Here is a 20,685-nt window from a genome sequence, read left to right as displayed (position 1 = left end):
TGAGTCAGTGGCAGAGGTGGGATTTGAACCATGGACCATCTAGTTAGAAATGGTAGACTTTAACCACTGGACCGCACTGCCTATGGGTTATAAGGTGAGAAGGTTATGCTTTAGTGATTACTGAACCAAAGGAACACTGCCTGTCACCTGCATCCAACTCTGTTAAAAGTAGAAAAAATGGCAAGTTCTATGCTCAGTCATCTGAATACAAACCTACTGTGTCATTCTGCCTTCATTAAACAAGAACAAGGTGAACACAAAATACTATAAACCTGTAAAGAGAAATAAACCATAACCAGATTAAGATATTTAAGTGTCTTTGCATTTACGACCTTCAACATATAGTGGGTTGGAAGGCATTCTCTGTGCCATTCATCTTTTCTATCTAACCTTACCATCTGATAGTCAAATCTGAATATATGAAGTAATTCATCAGTGCTCTTAAATTCCAGCATCCCACTGAAGCAAGACAGCAAGTCACATTTCAAAACGTCTAACGGGCTATAAATATAGTTTATGAGTATTGTTAAAAATACGCTTTTAAAACATAGATCAAATCAATGAAGATGGGCTATAAGTATTGCACTAAAATGGGACGTTTGTGAGTCCAAACGCAAACGGGTTAATTAAATGCAGGATACCACCTTGGAAATGCCGTAGGCTACTGCCAGCTACCAGCCAAAGAGGACGAGCCCTCCCCCTCAGCAACAACCAAACAGAGAGCGAGTTGCAGTAGTGCAAGAATGCATTGGTTTTTTGACAGCAAAGAGCGTCGATGGAAACCGGAGGCGGTGAAAGTATACAGCTGGTGGAGTAGTTTTATCATTAAAATCATAAAACAGTCTGAATATATCTATTTGAAGTCTAAATATTAATACATCTGAATAAGCTACATATATTAAGTATATTACTGTAATTTCTTCTGGACAAGAAAAGAAAAATGGAATCCAAGTTGATGTGACTGGCACGTTTAATAACCACATCGTTGCAGCTCACTGATAAAGATTAGAAAACAAAAAAAAGAGTTTCATAGAGCGCATATACCTGTGGTTTGGAAGTTGTTTGGAAGGATCTGATACATTTTGGAATCTGTTTTTAAATAGCAATTGGAAATCGCTGTGCTGTAGTTGTACAGCTTGTGAAGGAAATGCTGCGTGTCGTTTTATGAACTTTGTGAGATGAAATTGTTGCTGCAGCGGGTTTGTTGAAGCGACTGTGATGCGCTGTTATCAATAGTCATGCACTTTTGTGTTTAAGTGCAAGAGGGAAAACACTTCTCCAGTGATTTAAAAAAAAAAAAAAAAAAAAAAAAAATCTTATACGGTATCTGGATAACAAAGCGTCATCAGCAGGTAAGATCATTTCGAGTTTTTTTTTTCTTTTTTTGACACAATAATGCTGGTACTATTTTTGGGGGGTAGGGATAACTGAAGTATATTATTATTATTATTATTATTATTATTATTATTATTATTATTATTATTATTATTTAATAAATTCATCAATAGTCGCATCGTCGTAGTCATCGTAGTCGTCGTACCTATTCAATTACCCGTTAAGAGACTACTCCAGCAGTGGAGTGACAACTTGTGAAAATAAATTATGTTTAGCACCTTCAATAGAGGGTGCTAACAAAGACGGGCAATTAGCAAAGTTAACAAAAACACAAGTAAAAGGACTGTAAATTAAATGTTCAAAGAAAGAAGGAAACCAAAAGTTTAAAACTTGGTTAGAGATGCTACGAAGTAGTTGGCAAAGCCCTAACCGTATGTGTGTTGAAGGCCACTAGGACCTCTTCCATCTTTGTCTAGGGGAGTGGTAACCTCTCCTTTCATACTTTAAAGCGATACAAAAAAAGTTGTATGAAGTATTTTAAGATGTATTATTATTATTATTATTATTATTATTATTATTATTATTATTATTATTATTATTATGCAGACATTTTACATAAAGTAGCCTGCAGTAAAAGCTGGAGTGGCTGGTATTTTTAAAGTAGCATGATGTTGAGTTCTATTACACTTTCCATATCTAAATGCGTGGTTTAGTAATTGGTAAAACTGGTAAAAGCAGAGGTCACCATGATCATCATGCTTCAACTAGCAAGGCTGTGTGCAATTTTCTCCACATACAGTAGAATGTAACAACTGATTATACCTGATTATACAAATATCACAAATAAATAAATAAATAAATAAATAGCGTAATAGCATAGTTCATAACATGTTTGGAATCACTTGTAATGGATACCTAAACTACCCAGGAGAAGAGAGGCTTAGATTCGCTTTAGTGGAATATGCTACACATTTGTCTATGATAAACAATAACCCCTAACGAACAGGTTTTTTTTTTTTTTTTTACAGCTTGTGATTTTAAAAAAGAAATAATGAAAGAAATAAAGAAAACGAAAACACTGAATTCACAAATAACAATAAACTGATACTTATTAATATCTAGTTTAAAAGGTGACATTCCTGTGTGTTTTATTCTTATGTATGTATTGTTGCAAAGGTGCAGGCAACTGGAAACGTTTTGGAAGAATGAAGAGTCCCTGGGTGAAGCATGATCTACTGGTGTATTGTTTTTAAACTGCTCTTTCTAATGGTTCTATGGGAGTGGATAACATTGAGTCTTCACTGCTGGGGTGTAGCTGTCTCAGCAGGTTCCAGTAATGTAGCTGGTCCTCTGGGCTGGCTCCTGTCTGACAAAGGGCCATTTCACCAGTCACAAGAATTCACAGAATGTGTGGCAAGGTACCAGCAGGGGTTTACTACCAGATACAAGATTTACAGGTAAGATACTCAGCCATAAGTCATAGCTGCTTTTAAGTCTAAATAATTAAATTCGACCCTGTTATCTAACAAACTTATAACACATTCTTTAAAGTGTTTTAACTAGTATACAAAAACTAACAGCAAATACAATAAGTAAAAAGCTGAGTGATTTTTGGTGGATTAGAATGCTTTTTTTTTTTTAAACTATTATTTATGTATTTATTTATTTTATTGTTATAAATATCACATTTATTAAATGAAGACTGTACTGTAAAACCTGTGTAATCCAACCCTTCTACATACAGACATTATGTATATATAATTCAGCATTATTTTTAAAACCTGACCAAATTCCTATAGATTTGTAAATCTGGTCTTCCAAAAATCAATGTAAAACTGAATGTGCAGTGCAGCACAAAATGTTGTGTAGTTTCTTTTCTAAGTTTATAATCAAGTTATGTAATATACACATGTCCCCCTGGTGTAGTACATCAACAGTAAAATACTTGTTTACATAATGGAGAAATGTAAAAATAAAATGATACCTGGATTTTACTGTGCCTCTCTAAACCAGCACACTGTATAATCCGGCACAATGCTGTGGTCCCAAGAAATGCTGGATTAGACACGATTTACTGTCATTTATTTTAATCTGACAGCACAAGGAGTGCAGTAATATAGTGCTTCAAATATGATAACATTTTGGGATGAGTTAGCTTATATTGTACGTTTTATTCAATGATAAGTACAACACAGACTGTGTCACAGGCTGTTTTTTTCTTTTTCAACTGCATCTGAATCAAATGGTTGAGGGGCAATTAGTAAGCAGCTAGTTATAGACCAGTAATTTGGTAATTGGCTGCCAAACACAGTGTAATGCCAGTCACAGGTGGGTTGTATTTTCATTGTTTTGGTATTATGCTGTGCTTTTGTGCAATTTCCTTACATCATTGAATAAAGAAGAAAAAAGGTATTATTTTAAATTTTTGATTCCACCATTATGGAACTTATTTTTTAAATAAGCATAAGATATGCTTAATCTACTCCCTAACTACAACAGGCACATTAGGGCGTGATTGCTAGTTTAATTGAATGTTGGCTGATAGTGGGTAGTGGTGTCTAGAGCTCTCTGCTGATAAAGGGCTGTCATCCAATCTTAAAACAGCCGCCACACCTCCATCTGTTGGTAAAATGCAAGGGCCATTATTGTTTAAAATAATGTAAAAGTATGCAGAGGATTTCAATGAAAAAAAAGGCTTGCATCAAACAAAAACAAGATTAAAACCTCTGTCAATGCCACACACATCAGTGAACATAAAGCCCACCATACTCAAGCATAGTTAATGCTCTGTTCAGAATTAGCTTGTTCCACTGATGTGCAGGTTGCCCTCCCAAAATGTCATCAATGCTGTAGCTCTTTGCTTTTTAATACATGCAGAGATGCATTAGGATACACCTTTTTCATGATCTGAATTATTAGGTATCGATTTAAATATTAAGGCATTAGCCAATGTCTTTTCTAATGGTCTACCAGGGAGCTACCCATTATACATATACTGTATACTACTGGCAGTTACAGATAGAGTCTAGTTACCAAGGCAGATAACCTGGTTCATTTATTAACTAAGCAGTTGCACAAAGGATTAGATTATGCTGAATAAAGCACGCAAAGCACAGACTCTCCAAATTTTAGACTGAGCAATCAATGAGGGTATCCTGAAACCATACTCCTGTGTGGCCTTTGTGGTAGATAATATCTTATATATGTGGTAAAGCTAACCAAGTTTAGAAGAGTTATTGCTTTTAGACTGATCTACTTTAATCTTTCTTTGTGGCTTGCAATTTATCCTTAATCTGCACATTTCTTAGAGAGTTTGGACGCTGGAAGGTCAACAATATGGCTCTCGAAAGGAAAGACGTCACCGGCTTTGCTTTGCCTCTTGATCCAGAGTTTACTCAGAATATAAGATTGCTGGGACGCAGACCAAGCCTCAAGAGGATAACTGAGAGCATCATAAAGAAATATGGGACCCATTTTGTATTGTCATCAACATTGGGAGGTATTCATTTTGTGTTATTTAAAATAAGACCTTAATGTACTTTGTAATGAAAAAAAAAATACTTTCAGGAACCAGATCATGTAGGAGTGACACAAATCTCCATCACATATGATGGAGATTTGGAATACTAAACTGATTACAGAACTCTTGATTTTACAGGAGAGGAATCTTTGACTATATTTGTGGATAAGAGGAAGCTGAGTAAGAACTCTGATGACAGTGATTCTCATGCTAATAGTACTTCTGTATCTCTGGAGACTCTTCACCAGCTTGCAGCCTCATATTTCATTGACAGGGAGAGCACACTGCGCAAGCTGCACCACAGTCAAATTGCCTCAACAGCTATCAAGGTAAAGCTTACCTTTTTAAAAGCTTAATAACATCCAGATGGGCTTCAGTGTTGAACAGGGTGCAACATTAGACACACCTTCATTTTTTATTAAATTTTTTGTTTCCCAAAAGTCATAATTTAAAATAAATGTTTCATGCTGTCTTTCAGTAATTTATATGGAGTTAAAGTGTCCCAATTCCCACTTAAACAGGGTTGAGCCGATAGCAATTTAGCCCTATCTTTTTCAAATAGCAGTCAGATACAATCTGCCTGCCACCATCTTACTTAATTAATTTATCGTTTCAGCTTCAATATATGTTTCTTATAAGATGGAATGCAACCCACATACAGTTTTTCACCCACATACAGTTGGTGACAAGAATCTTATCTAATTACTGTCCAATTTCTCTTAAGCCTGGCCAGTCAAAATTAGCAGAGCAGTATGTACAACAAAAAGTATAGCGACAGATGGGTAAATACAGGACCGGTGGTGGTGTGGTATTTCGCAACCATTTTTGTAACGGCAGTTCAGCTTGTGGATTGACTCTTACTAACTTGAATCTAAATTGGCATTAGGCCACATAATGAATACACTGTTGTCCTTTTATTATTTTGCTTTCTGTTTAAACTGCATCGCGTTATCAGAATGCTCAGATTTTTGAAGATAATCAGAATCAGATAATCAGAGTGCCTGTCTGTCCGTCTTAATGTGCATATGTATGTCACACTTGCAGTTTTTGCCAATATAATGGGATGAAATCAAGAATGATTACTATTTATAACGTAAAATGACGGGACCCCAGATTTACAGTAAAATCTTCTTCTTCTTCTTCTTCTTCTTCTTCTTCTTCTTCTTCTTCTTCTTCTTCTTCTTCTTCTTCTTCTTCCCCCCCCCCCATATTGAATATAGTGCAACGTTCTTAATTTGTTCTAATATGAAATCATATGTATCATATTTAAACTGCAAAACAGCCAGATTTCAGTACAATACATTACACCCAAATAAACACACATAGTTTACAATTAAATATCCAACCACTCTGAAGCTTAATCAAGCTCAATAATGTTAATAATATGCATTATTGGCACAGGTAATAATCACATTAGATACATACCAGTTTGCCATGTAAGCATAAGCAATGAATTACTGTTGTACCTAATGCTATATTTAATTTGTTTCTTTCTTTAATACTCATTTGTCAAGTTAGCAGTCTTTTATTTTATTATCAGTCCCGTAGATATGTTCACTTTAATAGCTTAAAAATAATATAATTACCAAGTGGTTAAATAAACCAAAACTACATCGGCCATGTACATATTTTTATTAACAAATATTAAACTATTGAATTATTAGAGTAAATGGTATACATGCGATACTTCTAGCACACAACATACAGAACTAATGAAAACAAAATATGCATTTAAAGATCAGTGCTGACTTGAAAGGGAGATATTAAATAATTAACAAAGTGCACAAGGCTAGTGGGCAGTTTATTATGTTTAATTCTGCAACACCTCCTCAGAGTCACACCTCCCTCCACAGACTGCAATACAGGCTGCTCGAATCAATTTCAGACCCTGTTAGACTCACTAGACTTAATTAGATTGAAATAGAGCTTAATAAGCAGTTTACGTCAATATCATACGATATAGTACTGTCTTCCACATACGGTTCATCAGACTTCAGCCCTTTACATTATCAGTGAGTCACCGTCATTGTATTGCCACTTTAACACCTGTAAGTTGCCTTGGATAAAGGCTTCTTTCAAGTAAATTATTAATAATGTACAGCCACTGGCACACCACAGTCTAAATATACTGTGGTTACGTAATATGCATTGAATGTTTTTTTAATTTTTTCTTCATTTTTCTGTGTGTAGTTTAAATTGGTGAGTTAAAGATTTTTTGAACATGTAAAGACATAATGACTGCAGAAGCCAGTTAGCTGTGGCAATGATAGCAGTGAAAAGGATTGGGGGGCGTCAAACCAATATCAGTATTGACCCTGCCTGTGAGAAAGGCAATCAGGACAGGTGGGTAGATCTAAAGGCACTGTCATTACCTTAGCATCTTGGTAGCGTTTTAGGCTTGTTAGGTTTTGTCAGAAAAATCCACATTGCGGGTTATTCAAGAGCAAGTGGATTGAGATGAATGTGTAAGAGCCCCAAGGTGCATTTAATCAAATACCTTTTCAGTGACTGATGTGAAATAGTTATGTCATCATCAACCCTGAATTTGAAGAAAGAGTTTTTAAATGTGGAAAAAGTTGTTGTTTGGAAAAAATGAGTCCTCTGGAAAGATGGCAGAATTGATTAAAGTAACAAAAAGAAAAAATGAGTGTGTGACTATGGATTGTGATTATGGATTTGGGTGATACATTATCTGCTCCTTCTCAATAATCTCATAGATAGATCACCTCATTTGCCAGCTATTTCTAGTGTGAGTTAGGTGCCAAACACTAATGAATGGATGAGTTATATTCTGCATCTCGTGCCCTGCCAAAAATAAATGGTTTCTTAACATAACAGTTTGCTTTGGAACCAGACTTGTAATGATAATGCTGTTTGCAGAGGTAAAAGGGTTTTAAATGTGATTTACAGTTGAGAATCTGAGCATTTTATTAGATTACATTGAAATTAATTCCACAAGTAGTTCAGATTTAGTTTTAACTCACAGAACAAGTTAATCAGAATGAGGGGGATATCACCCAAGTTAGTCATGTCGGGTTTACAAGAAAAGTCATGCTAGGAATTGGAGGCTAAATGAGAGGGTAAGAGTCTGAGCTGTAGCCAAGGGTGCTATAGGACAGACAAGGGCTATGTTTACAATGACTTTTAACACCCAGAACGGAACATTATTTTTCTAGATTCGTCATGTCATCATACCGTTATTTTAGTATATTTTTCTAGATTTAGGAAATGCACGTTACAAGCGTGAAACACCTGGGGGTTGTTTGGTACTATTAATATTGACACATTTTGTCTCATGGAACAAATTCAAGGGACAAATTCCAGAACTGTCATCTTACTGAGACAGAAATACACTTTCTTATCTCCTGTAATCCTGTTGCAAATCTCATGTTAAGAAATGCATTCTCAGGAAGTATTTTAGATATTGAAGTTCAGCTCTGTTAACTTAAAGTTAGAAAAAAAGTGTTACACCTCGACACAGATATGTTTAAATAACATATCTGTAATTTTTCTTTTCATTGTTAACATCCTGACAGCTTTAAAGGATCTTTTCAAAATAGCAGCTCTAGTGCACTGATAAGGATTATTGTCCATGTTGTCAAACAGGTAACACAGCAAAAACGATCCATGATGTGGTACAGAACAGAAAAGCCAGAGGACTTACTATGTTTGTTTTTTGTTTTTTATCACTTTTCCTGCATTGATTAGGAGCAGGGGTTCTCAAACTTTTTGCTTCTGAGGTTACCTCGCAGACATATTTCACTGAATTTGTCTGCGAGGTAACCCAGTTATCTCTCAGCACTTTGGCAAGTTCGGGTTTCTTATCAGCTCACCTCTGATGCATGAGCAAGGAGTGATGCTCTAAGCCGACTCCCTCACAGAGTGCAACAACACCTGGACTTTGCTGCTGTGGATTTAATACAATTAACGAGCGTTACTGCTGTGTTCAGAATACTGTGAAGTCCTGGTTCAGTATCTTTCGCAGCAAATGTCTGTGGATTCATCGAGTTGTATAGCAAAATCATTGTCACGCAGCCAATCAGAGCTCTGCAAAACCATGTCTTCTGACATAAAAGCGATCTGTCGTTTGACAGTGTCATTTCACGTTGGTATTTTTGCCAGTTCCTTGGCCTTCTGCTCTCCAAACATTTCCTCTACAATTTCAATGGCACACGACATTATCACCTCAGCATCGTGTGCAATTTTTGTTGTGGATTTCATTACGGCTTTAGTACAAAGCAGTTCCCTAGCCTTTCGCTGAAAAAATGAATGTTGCTTGTTTTTATATATTTCATGCTTGGTAATTAAATGTCTCTGTAATTTGGAGGGTTTCAAACATTCATTGGACAGTACTTGTGCACAAATTACACACTCCAGTACAAATAAAACCGAAGTAGCAGTCTTCGTATTTCCTTCATTTTGCAGGGTTAATAACGGCTTTACGTTTTTTACTCACAACACCACCTCCTTGCTGTTCTTCAGCCCTTATGGTTGAACTTGTTGAACTTGTGTTTTCCAATGATTTTTCCTCTGCTTTGTAATGTCATGCTCCTGCTGAACATGTTACGTAACCTGAGAATCGTTAATTTCTGTGGAGAAAAAACAACTAGAGACCAGTGCTTGACGTCTTTTTGATGATGTCAGACAGGGTCCGACATCGGACTGGAAAGGGAAAATTGTAATGTTGGACCTGGTCAGACATATGACCGCAGAGGGATAAAGTGATGTGTAAAAAGTGTTGTCAGGGTGATAACAATAAAAAGAAAAATGACAGGTCCATTATTTAAACAATTGTAGCAACACATGGTGACGTATAATGCTATATAACCTGCTACTTACTTTGTAATAGCTTATGAAATATTCAACACTTCTGCTATACTAAAATCACATTTAGTATTGATCTTACATTTCATGATAAAGATGAAAATGGTAAAGTATGTTTTTTGCACTTTAAAGATCAATTATATTTTCAGAAAAAAAAATCATTAATCTTATATAACATTACTGTTTCCTTTATGTCCACTCGGAAAATATTAAAAGCAAACACTATAACCCTGCAAATAATCACTGTTAAGTGGCAACTAGAGATATATCTGCCCTTAGGCTGGTTTTATGTCTACCATTGTGTCAGCAGAGCCTTGATTTATTGTTGCTTTAAATTAGGCTTTAGTCAGGAATGATTGAGCTGTGTTTGTGAAGACACTAATGCAATGCTAAAAAGAAAACAAGGCTCACTTTTCTGCAAGAGAAAGCAATAATAAAAAGTCATCTGTATATCTTAGAAACAGCTCGCTGATTGTTACTATAGCAGGTTATCAGGTTATGAAAAATAGTTACTGTACATTATATGAAAACAGTGAAAGAAGACAATGGCAGGAGTGAATCTATTGAAAAGTACATTTAGGAAAAATAAATGCAATCACCATAAGCCTGCAGGTTGATTGCGTGAGCAGTTATAGAGCTTTTAATTTCACTTACAAGGTCAGAATCTATACAACATTGCCTGTTACACTGTGGTTCATTTTCATTAGTTTTTGTTGGAAAAAATGGTTTGCACCCAGAGTGCTCTAAATCTATTGAAGTTACGTTGACTCACTGACTGCTGTTATCGTAAAAATGTGATGGAAATCTGCATTTACACTGCGTTTGTTACAAAAAAAATGTTATGCTACATAGTGTGAACACAGGTAATGGTGACTTCATTGTCAGAGTACAGCTGATTTTTAACTTCTGTTGTCTTTGTTTCCTAGGTAACTGAAACTAGAACTGGTCCTCTTGGATGCAGTAACTATGACAGCCTAGATTCTGTCAGTTCTGTTCTGGTTCAGAGTCCCGAAAACAAAATTCATTTACAAGGTATACATGAATCTTCACAGGCTGTGGTTTCAGTACAGTTACATTTCATCCTGTCATTAAAGTGCAGACAGAGTGAAAGTTTAGAAATTAATTCACCCGCCTTCACTCCCCACAGAATTTCCAGAAACATTGTTACTAAAAGCCAAGATGAGATTTGCTGAAAAGAACAGCCCTAGGCTTATAAAAAAAAGGAAATTTTCCACATAATAAAAAATCAGTTGAATGAAAATACAGCTAAATAACAATACATATGTTATAATGTATATCTGTCCACATTCCATGTTTGACAAAGTGCATATCTTACACTCAGTGGTTTTACAGTTTTTGTTTTTTTGTTTTTTACAGAGAATACATGACATGTATATGCTATATAATATCAATAGTTTTTCAACTCTAAACTGTTTTTTGGGGGGCCTAAAATATATTCTGCATCTTTTTTTTTTTTCTCAAGGACTGCAAGTTATTTTACCAGAATACTTGAAAAAGCGCTTTGTGCAGGCTGCTCTTAGTTACATTGGCTGTAACTCAGAGGGAGAATTCACCTGTAGAGACAATGACTGCTGGTGCGAGTGCAGTGACAGATTTCCAGAATGCAACTGTCCGTACAGGGACCTAAAAGCAATGGAAGATAACCTACTACACATCAGAGAGGCTTGGACAATAACCAATAGTGATTTTGAGGAATCAGGTATGAGTGATACCAGAAAGCAGCTATGTTTAAACTGAGGCCATTGATTTTCTATAAAGAAAAAACTGTAGCTATGTTTTACGAGGTATGAAATAAAAATCATTAAACCAAATGCCATATGAAAGTTGTTTTGTACTAGGCTTGCATGCTGCTGTGAAAGGATTATGTTTGTGGATTATAAGGTTTGTTTAAAAAAAAAAAAAAAAAAAAAACTGTGATCTGGTTTGCACTTGTCAGTGGGATAATCCTTAAAATGTATCATTGGGACAATATGTATATATTGAGCTGAGAAGGTTAACAGTGATAATAGTAATACTACATGTCAGCATGTTACATGATTATACCTTTTAATCTTTGGTTAACCTCATTGTTCTTGCGACTGATAATTTAAAACTAATCTCAAAACATGTTACTGATAGATGTAATCCAAACCATTTTTTTCTCTTATAAGCATACTTTTCTGTAATCAGCATTTGCATCAGATCACCCTTAACCGTACTGAATAGGTTGATGTATGATGCATTTAGACGTGTTTTTTCTTTTTATCATTTTAGCCGAACACATCTCTAAAGAACAATATGTGTCCACCATGTACTTAGAGATACCTAATAAAGTGCATTTGTCATACTGAAGTATATTTTTGGATTTAAAATACATTCTGAAGCATTCAAGCAAAAAGTATTGCTATTTATTCAAGCCCACACCACTTGTCTCTTTCAGATGAGTTCAAACTCTTTGTGAAAAGACTACCAACATTCTATGCTTTAAACACATCTGCTATACAGCAGTTGTGGAAGATGGATTCCAGCATTCAGCATCGCTATAATCAGCTGGAATCAGGCTTGAGTCTGCTCCTAAAAAAGGCACAAACAAATGTCAATAGACTTTTTAGCCTCAGTAAGAGATGTCGCATGCAACCTAAACTAGTTGTGCTGAGAGAAAGGTAAGAAAATGCCAGATGAGAGTCGCACCTTTCTGAAGACTTTCTTTGAATCATTCATCAAAATGATTACTACGTTTATTTTTAGAACTACTGATATGCCTCATGAGTGTTTAAGTCAGAGTAGTCATTGAATTAATTTCTCTTTTTTTCAGATACATTTCTAATCTTTAAGCTGCTGTTAAATAATTTGTGAGTCTACAAAAATCTGATCCACAATTTTAGGTAAAGGTAGTTATCACAAGGATGGCTTTGAGAGGCGTGGGTGATGACGCCAGCGTCCAGGAAGCAGTACACAGACAGAGGTGTGGGGTTAAAACGGCCGCAGCCATATATTTATTAAATGATACCAAACACTTTTACAAAATACATAAAAGAAATGGGTACTTTGGCCAAAACAAAACAAACACAAATAATAACCGTTGGTAAAACGAGTTCCTTTCACTCTGTAGTCATGGTAGCATTCTCTCTCTCTCTCTCTCTCTCTCTCTCTCTCTCTCTCTCTCTCTCTCTCTCTCTATATATATATATATATCTATCTATATATATATATATATATATATATATATATATATATATATATATATATATATATATATTTTCTCCATCTATGAGCACAGAGTGGGGCTTTTATATTCTGTGGCTGGAGCCTTAATTACCTATTAATCAAATAATTACCTTATTAAGGCTCCAGGATGGAGATTTAATCCCATCCACGCCAACTACACATTTTAACACCAGCATTTTGCTGGTCTCTAATAATAAATGACAGTAACGGACGGTCTTCGTCCACCCGCACATAAACACAATATAACAATAATAATTAAAAAAATAATAATCGTACATAAATAAATAAATAACTATACACAAGGGGTGGGCACCCTGTCACAGTAGTATATAGGAATATTAGAATGCCAAATAAAAATATGCCACTTGCTATTTCCATAGGTTTCTTTTTTTTTTCTTGTTAAAAAATTGTAAGCATTAAGATGCACCCAGCAGTTGGTGGTAATTATCACTGTGCCAACATCATGTATAACGTATTAGGAATTTCAAAGGCCTTTCATTGTGTGTAAATGTAAATGACAGTGTTGTAAAACACTGTTTACAGATGGATATGAAATATCAAGTTGTAAAATACATTATTGGTCAACCTGATAAAGACATTTTGTTAATATGGCCTCTTTGGGTTCCTCAGGAATAAAATAAAAAAAAACAGTTAGATGTAGCTCTTATGGTTGATTTTGATATCAGATTTTCAAAAACGTTGCAGATTACTTTGATATGTAATTAGAAAGGTATAATTAGAAATGCACATGAGATCTGACTGCAGAACACCAGTGTAGCATTTAAGCCACAGTTTATTGTTGTTATTATTGGAAATTGTAAGTAGCATGCAGTTTATTCACAGTTGACATATAGATCTTGGTTTTGCTTATACTTGATGATAATGGTTTTCACTCTCTTCATTATAATTGGTTTAGTTTTTTTTTTCTTCTTTTTTGTAGGTCTCTAAAATACTGGTTGAGTTATGTACAGTCCATCCTGTACTGCAATGAGAACAATCAGATTGGGACTTTTTCTGAAGAGACAAGAAGCTGCTCTTGTCCCTATGAGCAGCCTACCTGTCAGGGGCTTATTCCATGTACTGTAGGGGATGGGACTTACTGTGCCTCTTGCTCATATGAGAACCGCACCCGATGTGGGAATTGCAACCCAGGCTACATGCTTAGCCAAGGATCTTGTAGGCCTGAGGCATCTGATTCCACAGAGCATTATATTGGGTTTGAAACTGACTTGCAGGATCTTGAGATGAAATACCTGCTTCAGAAAAGGGACAGCAGGATTGCAGTCCATGCCATCTTTGTCAGCAATGACATGCGGCTCAACAGCTGGTTTGATCCATCGTGGCGCAAACGGATGCTGCTTACACTGAAGAGCAACAAGTACAAGTCCAGCCTCGTCCACATGCTTCTGGGAATGTCTATACAGATCTGTGTGACCAAAAACAGTACATTGGAACCAGTGCTGTCTGTTTATATCAACCCCTTTGGGGGTAGTCACTCAGAAAGCTGGTTTATGCCCATTGATCAAAAAAGTTACCCAGACTGGGAAAGGACTAAGATAGATATACCTCTTGATTGTTACAACTGGACTTTGACTCTGGGTAACAAATGGAAAACCTTTTTTGAAACTGTTCACATCTATCTGAGGAGCCAGGTTACGTCAGCAGGCCCCCTTGGCAACAGCAGCGTCTATTATGAGCCAGTGGACTTCATGGACCCTTCAAGGAACCTGGGTTACATGAAAATAAACAGTGTGCAGGTGTTCGGTTACAGTATGCACTTTGACCCGGAGGCGATTCAGGACCTGATTCTACAGCTGGACTATCCATACACTCAGGGATCACAGGACTCTGCTCTACTGCAGCTGCTGGAAATCAGAGACCGGATTAACAGGCTCTCCCCGTCCGGCCAGCAGCAATTGGACCTCTTTTCTTGCTTACTTCGCCATCGTCTTAAACTATCCACTAGTGAGGTAGTGAGAATTGTAGCTGCTCTGCAGGTTTTCAATGCCAAGCTACCAAACTCTATGGAATATGAAACAACCAAATTATGTAGTTAATCAGGATACATTAGGAGCCAGCAACATTACCTTTTATCTTGTAATTATTTTACAATTTTATTGGCATAAACTGTTAAAATATGTATTTTATTTTTTTGTTTATGTTATTTGGTGCAATGAAAAAATATGCATTTATGACAACTGCATGTTTTTTTATTTTTATTTTTTTTTTTAAATTAACAATTATTTGTGAACCACACAATTGGAAAATAAATCTGTACAATGTAGTTTCAGAATCGACAAATTAGTGTTTACGATTTTTATCATTTTTGTTTTCCTTTCTGTTTTATCTGCTTATTAAAGAGATAAGAGAAATCTCCTGTACTACATTTTTTTTTTTATATTTCGTATTGTTGTCTTTAAATATTTTAAAAGCTAATTTTGAAACTCATTGTTGTGTTTGATGTTTGTTTCATATTTAGTTTTTCCTTTTGCCATTTGCTAGGCCAATTTTATATTTAAGGGCTTAAAACTTGTGTGAAATTTAAAAAAAGGAATTCAGTTTGAAATAATATTGGTTATGCTTGCTATGGCATTGGAATCATTGCTTTCAATTGTAATGTGTTGCTGGTAGTTAGGTTACTTTGAAGTTGAACATGATCCATCATTTAAAAAGTTGTGCTTACATAGTCATGTTAATTTGTGAACTGAATTTACAAGTAGAGTAAACTTTGAAACAGTGTTGTCAAAAAGATTCTGAATCTGAACCATATAGAGCAGCAATTATTACATTGTAAACTGCCTTGTGCTATTTAGGCTCTTTTAGATGTTGCTTTGATTCAAAATATAATGCATTTCATCCCTTGTTATATGCATACATTAAAAGTCACGCTGATATCTATAGCCTGTGTGCTCTTCAAAATCTTTTACTGTCATTGCAGTCTACAACGACACTATACTGGAGTTGGGAGGGGGGTAGGTGGTGGGGGTGGTCAGTGTGGGGTGCATGGGAAAGTGCCTTGTGATTTTTTGTGGCTGGCTACAGCCCTGTTGTGTGTCAGTTGCTTTTTTCTTGCACCTCTAGTGGACACATTTAAATTATTTGATAGATTTACAATCAGTCAAACATGATTTCTAAAAGGTGGAGCAGCAGAATTCCTGGTTATTATAATTATAATGCTATGATTTGTGACACCTTTTTTTTTTTCCAGTTGAGCTTTAGGGAATTATTCTACTTCTTAATTCAATTGTATCACAAAAGGCTACCCAGATTTATAGTGGGGTAGCTTTATTGCTTGAAGAGCTCTTTCTAAGACCGTTTTTACTTTGAGTATTTGTATTGATTTAGTGTACCTTTATTATACTATCAGATTCCTTGAGAGATCATTTAGGGATTTATAATTCACACAAATCAATTTATTTTTCAACCTTGCAAAAATAAGAAGTTACAATACTTTTGTACACTTGAGCATCATCTTTATCAGCCCCCACCTATAAATTAATTTTAATAGATATCAATGCGTTGGAATTGTCTGATTCTCAGAATGCAGTGACATGAAATCTGAGTTTTATTATGCGACATAATGCTTATCTTAATTGCAAGTAAGACATACTTTATAATAAATCCTGTTTTTGATTAACTTTGATTTTTCTTTTTCTTTATAGAAATCAAACAGGTATGCATACATGCAGTCAAACCCCCTTTTGTGCTTTGCATGAATCTGATTTCATAGCTCCAGGCTCAAGAAATAGGTTAAAATAAAAAAGGGACATGGCTGATTTTTCTAGTGCCTCTATGTATGGGGATCTAAGTCCATTTGTTAACATTGCTGCTTTGGGATTTGTATAATCCTGGTTTGAAAAAGCATTAACCTCCCCCAAGGATTTTCTAATAAAGCTTGAATCCCAATGTAGCTGAAATCAGACTTCAATCATTGAAAACCCTTTTGTGAGGTACCAAAAGTTGCCTAAGATGCAATGGGATGAATGTTTCTCACAGTAATCGACTGATTCTAGATTCCGGAACTGAGGGAAGAAGAATGAGAAATGCAATTTTATGTCTGCAAAATCACTTTTCACCAATAGATGAATTTAAAAAAGAATAGTAGAGAGAATGCTGGTCCCATGTAGTTACAGTACACATCAACTGTAGTGTTCTTCTCAATACAGAAAGCAGTTGCTGGTAGTTTTGAACTACTTTGTTAGCCAAATGTCCTGTGCCTGCTTTGGCTGTTTCGCCTGCTTAGCATTCTGTGCAGGAGACTTAGAAAGGCTGCAAGATCTTGCAAAAAATTGCATCTCCCAAGGCAGAGGAGGCGTGCTGCATGCCCAGACACTGGACGCAGAGAAAGTGCTTATTCTCTGGAGGAAGCGTCCCTCCACAGGACATGCAAGCATGAAACTTAGGCATGCCTGCCATCAAGGTCACACCACATGCACGAGGTGTAAGTATCGAGCATGTTCCTCAAGCACCGAGGGCATTCAGAAACGGAAGAACAGAGGAGCTGAGAGTGGCGAACCACCAAATCACGAGGTGACCAAGATGCTGGGGCTATGAGGCCCCGAGGACGCAGAAAGCACAGAGGGCGCTGATGAACTAGTCAGTCTAATGCCGGAGTGTCGAGACACAGAGGCTCTGAGGTACCCAATGTGTCAAAGCACCGAGGGCTCATGCATTAGAGCACCGAGGCACAGAAAGTGGAGAAGCACCAAGGGTACCGAAGGTATCGGGGGGTCTGAGGCTCTGAGGCCAGAGGGTGCAAAGTACCAGGGTGCATTAACCAGTGGAGCGCTGAGGCACCAAGGCGCTGAAGCAGTGAGAACACTTATCCTCTGAGGCACGAGTCGCAGAAGCACCGAGGGCATCTAAACACTGAGGCGCTCAGGCACCAAGGGTGCAGGAGCACCGAGGTCACTGAGTGCACCAAGGCTCTGAGGCTCTGAAAGTTACCAAAGCACCGAGGTGCGTCTAAATAGTGGACTATCGAGGCACTGAGGGCACCACGTGCACTGAGGCTCTGAGGCCCTGAGGCAACTGTGGCACCAAGTGTGCCGAGACCAAGGGCATCTAAACTCTGGAGCACCAAGGCATCAAGGGTGCCACAACACCAAGGGGGATTGAGCACTAAATGTATTTAAACTCTGGAATGCCAAGGCAACGAGGGCGTCATTTAATTTTTTTTTGAAGGCCTAATGCACAGACATGGGCGGGCTGAGACAGCTGGTGAAGTCTACTCAACAGCGGGGCAAGGTACAACCCAGTCCTGGTGGAGGAAGAACACGTTATTATTATTATTATTATTATTATTATTATTATTATTATTATTATTATTATTATTATTATTATTATTATTTTAAACTGCAAGAGCGTAGAAGAAGCAAAAGCTGTGGGGGTATAATTTTTTTAATTTATTTTAGTTTTTTTAGGCCAAGTTCAACGAGCGAGTGGGCAAGCCGAGACATCCGACGGATTCGACTCAACTGTGGGACGTGGCAGAGTCGAGCCCCGGTGGAGGCAATCACGTGTCTCTTTATTTATTAATTTAGCTGCAAATAGCAGGAGAAATACACACAGAACAGCAGATCCTGCAGGGTTAGAAAGCAGTCTGCGATGTAAAGCGATGCAGACTGATGAAAAAGAAAAAGATTTAACGAAATGCAGTTGCCCAGCGATTATAGCTCAGTTTACAGAAGCAGAGTTACTGGTTCCAGGGAAGTGGCAAGCTGACTTCCAGCAATATTAGACTCATACAGACTCAATCACAGCAACTGGACAGGTTAGTACCTTACCTTATAGTGGTGGGAAGCAAAAGAGGAAGTGAGCTCTGTGGAGTGATTATTTGTTCCCTCGGAAGGGGGGACAGAGGACGTCACTTGTGATAAAAAGTGCATTGGTGTTGATCCAGGTTTAGTGTCGGCCTCTGGCGACAGCTCTGGATCGTGTTAGTCATCTAAATAATAACAAACAGTATTATTAACGACAAACAAAACACTCATGATTTCACAGCACAGTTTCTCCTTTTGGTTACGTAATTTAACCATTCACAAAGGAACAGATAACATCACTATGTCCCCTTAAATACCGTCAACCATGACCCCTTGGTTAACAAGTGCAATCCGCAGATGCCACATCTTTTTCTCTTCTGGGCCGATGATTTAGTGTACAGTAGTTCGCCCCCTTTCTAGATGGCCAACTTCCACTTAACCCTGGGAATGAATTGTTGGGCCATCCAGTCTAGGGTACTCTGTTCCCTTTACACAGTGCCCTCTCAGGTCCGGAGGGAGATCTAACATTAAGAATCATTCGATCTCTGTCACAAAACTGATTGGCATGAGCAATTAATGGATACTATTTTTCCAATGTTTGAAACCCAAATTAGGACTAACAGCAAAAGTGATCAGAAAAGAAAAAAGGGAATTTCACTGGCAATAACAGTATAACTGGCGCTCCATTATAATAAATGCAGTCAAACTATATTTTACATAATGGACTGCTGAAAAGATTTTAGACAAATACTGTAAATCCCAAAACACATCATGATGCCAGTTGCACCACATTTAAGTCAAACTGAAAATTCCTTCCTGTATTTACATATTTTTATATTATTATAAAAAAGAAAACTTGTTTCCATTATTAATAGACAACCATATCTGGTAAATAAAATGATATTACAACTATTATATTAGCAACTGCCTATCAAACAGTAATCAAACAGTAGACACATGTATGTTATTACTAAGTTACTCTGTAAAATGTTACCAGACTTTATATTGCATACCTTCTATAAGTGTATGGATTTGTTACTTAAATTGTTAGTTTCATTGCTTTTGTTCTGTTGATGTCCATTGTAAATGCCAGAATAAAATGCGTAAATCCAGTCCAGGTAACTGACAGCCTGTTGTTAAGCAATGACAGTTATTTCCAGTCACTCTGTCTTAATTCCAGAAACACATGCTTCAATAGCTCTAATGGTGTTTCAGACTAGTTGGGGTGAATGACAATGTAGGAACTGGAGCACTAGCCCAAACACATCTGCTTTGGTGCATGTTTTAAAAAAAATGTTTTCAGTCTTTTTTCCATTGTTGAGAAATGAACTGTTACTGGTACTATTATAAAGGTGCTGCATTCTATTCAGAATTCTGTTTAGGTAAGCTTAGTATCTTAAGGGGTAAAATGGTTCCTTTGATGTATGACTTGACTTAGAGTGCCTTAGATCCAAATATTTCGTACTATTAACATGTATCCTGTATGGAACCATGGGATATCTTCAACATAAAACCAGGGTTCCTTTGATGTTTATTCACATACCCTTGGCCATTAAGTCGGTTTAAAAAACTGATTCCACTACCGGTACAGAACTTTTCAGATTAACTTCACACCCAGATTGTGGTTAAAAACAAACAAACACAAAAGGTTGTTGGTTTTGATCCTGAGCAGTGAGAATCTTGTTTTTGTTCCCCCCTCAAATGCAGTAAAACACCAGCAGTATATGAAAAGAAAATCGCTTTATCTGAAGGTCAGAGGGGTCCAGCAAATCTAGATTATATTGGCAGGAATAGAATGACCTCCCTATAACCCACTCTTGTACTGATTGATGGGTGTTGAAGAGAGAAAGACAGCCATGGTATCAAAGCCCATATTTTGAGATGTTTCTTTTGCCACTTTCAAGTCAGCTGCAATCTGTAGTTGTATGTCTTATTGGCAGCTATTCAAATAAAGGGATTGCTGGTCCATAGCTAATATAATTGGGGACAAAATTGTGTATTTTGTGATACTGCTTA

The 20,685-nt window shown here is 36.7% G+C and overlaps 1 protein-coding gene and 1 non-coding gene across 2 annotated transcripts; one reads left to right on the top strand and one right to left on the bottom strand.

The window, feature by feature from the left end:
- The first annotated feature begins 782 nt into the window (after positions 1-782).
- LOC121330677 (BMP/retinoic acid-inducible neural-specific protein 3-like) lies at positions 783-15,068 on the top strand. The gene is made up of 8 exons (XM_041277379.1): positions 783-1,352; positions 2,512-2,792; positions 4,644-4,834; positions 4,994-5,184; positions 10,606-10,711; positions 11,163-11,399; positions 12,120-12,342; positions 13,848-15,068. The coding sequence occupies exons 2-8, from the start codon at positions 2,563-2,565 to the stop codon at positions 14,962-14,964; spliced, it is 2,295 nt and encodes a 764-aa protein (XP_041133313.1). The 5' UTR covers positions 783-1,352; positions 2,512-2,562; the 3' UTR covers positions 14,965-15,068.
- LOC121294207 lies at positions 1,718-1,842 on the bottom strand. The gene has a single exon (XR_005946723.1). It is a non-coding gene; the product is annotated as a U6atac minor spliceosomal RNA (small nuclear RNA).
- Positions 15,069-20,685: the final 5,617 nt, after the last annotated feature.

This window comes from Polyodon spathula, chromosome 18, assembly GCF_017654505.1.
Source record: "Polyodon spathula isolate WHYD16114869_AA chromosome 18, ASM1765450v1, whole genome shotgun sequence".
Lineage (NCBI taxonomy): Eukaryota > Metazoa > Chordata > Actinopteri > Acipenseriformes > Polyodontidae > Polyodon > Polyodon spathula.
This window is presented reverse-complemented; position numbering and strand designations above follow the sequence as displayed.

What these genes read in the sequence shown, in the direction of transcription:
- LOC121330677 (XM_041277379.1), top strand. Translation starts at nt 2,563, where the DNA reads ATGATCTACTGGTGTATTGTTTTTAAACTGCTCTTTCTAATGGTTCTA. An exon ending in TTGCCTCAACAGCTATCAAG is followed by an intron (nt 5,185 to 10,605) that starts GTAAAGCTTACC and finishes TTTGTTTCCTAG; the next exon opens with GTAACTGAAACTAGAACTGG. An exon ending in CTAGTTGTGCTGAGAGAAAG is followed by an intron (nt 12,343 to 13,847) that starts GTAAGAAAATGC and finishes TCTTTTTTGTAG; the next exon opens with GTCTCTAAAATACTGGTTGA.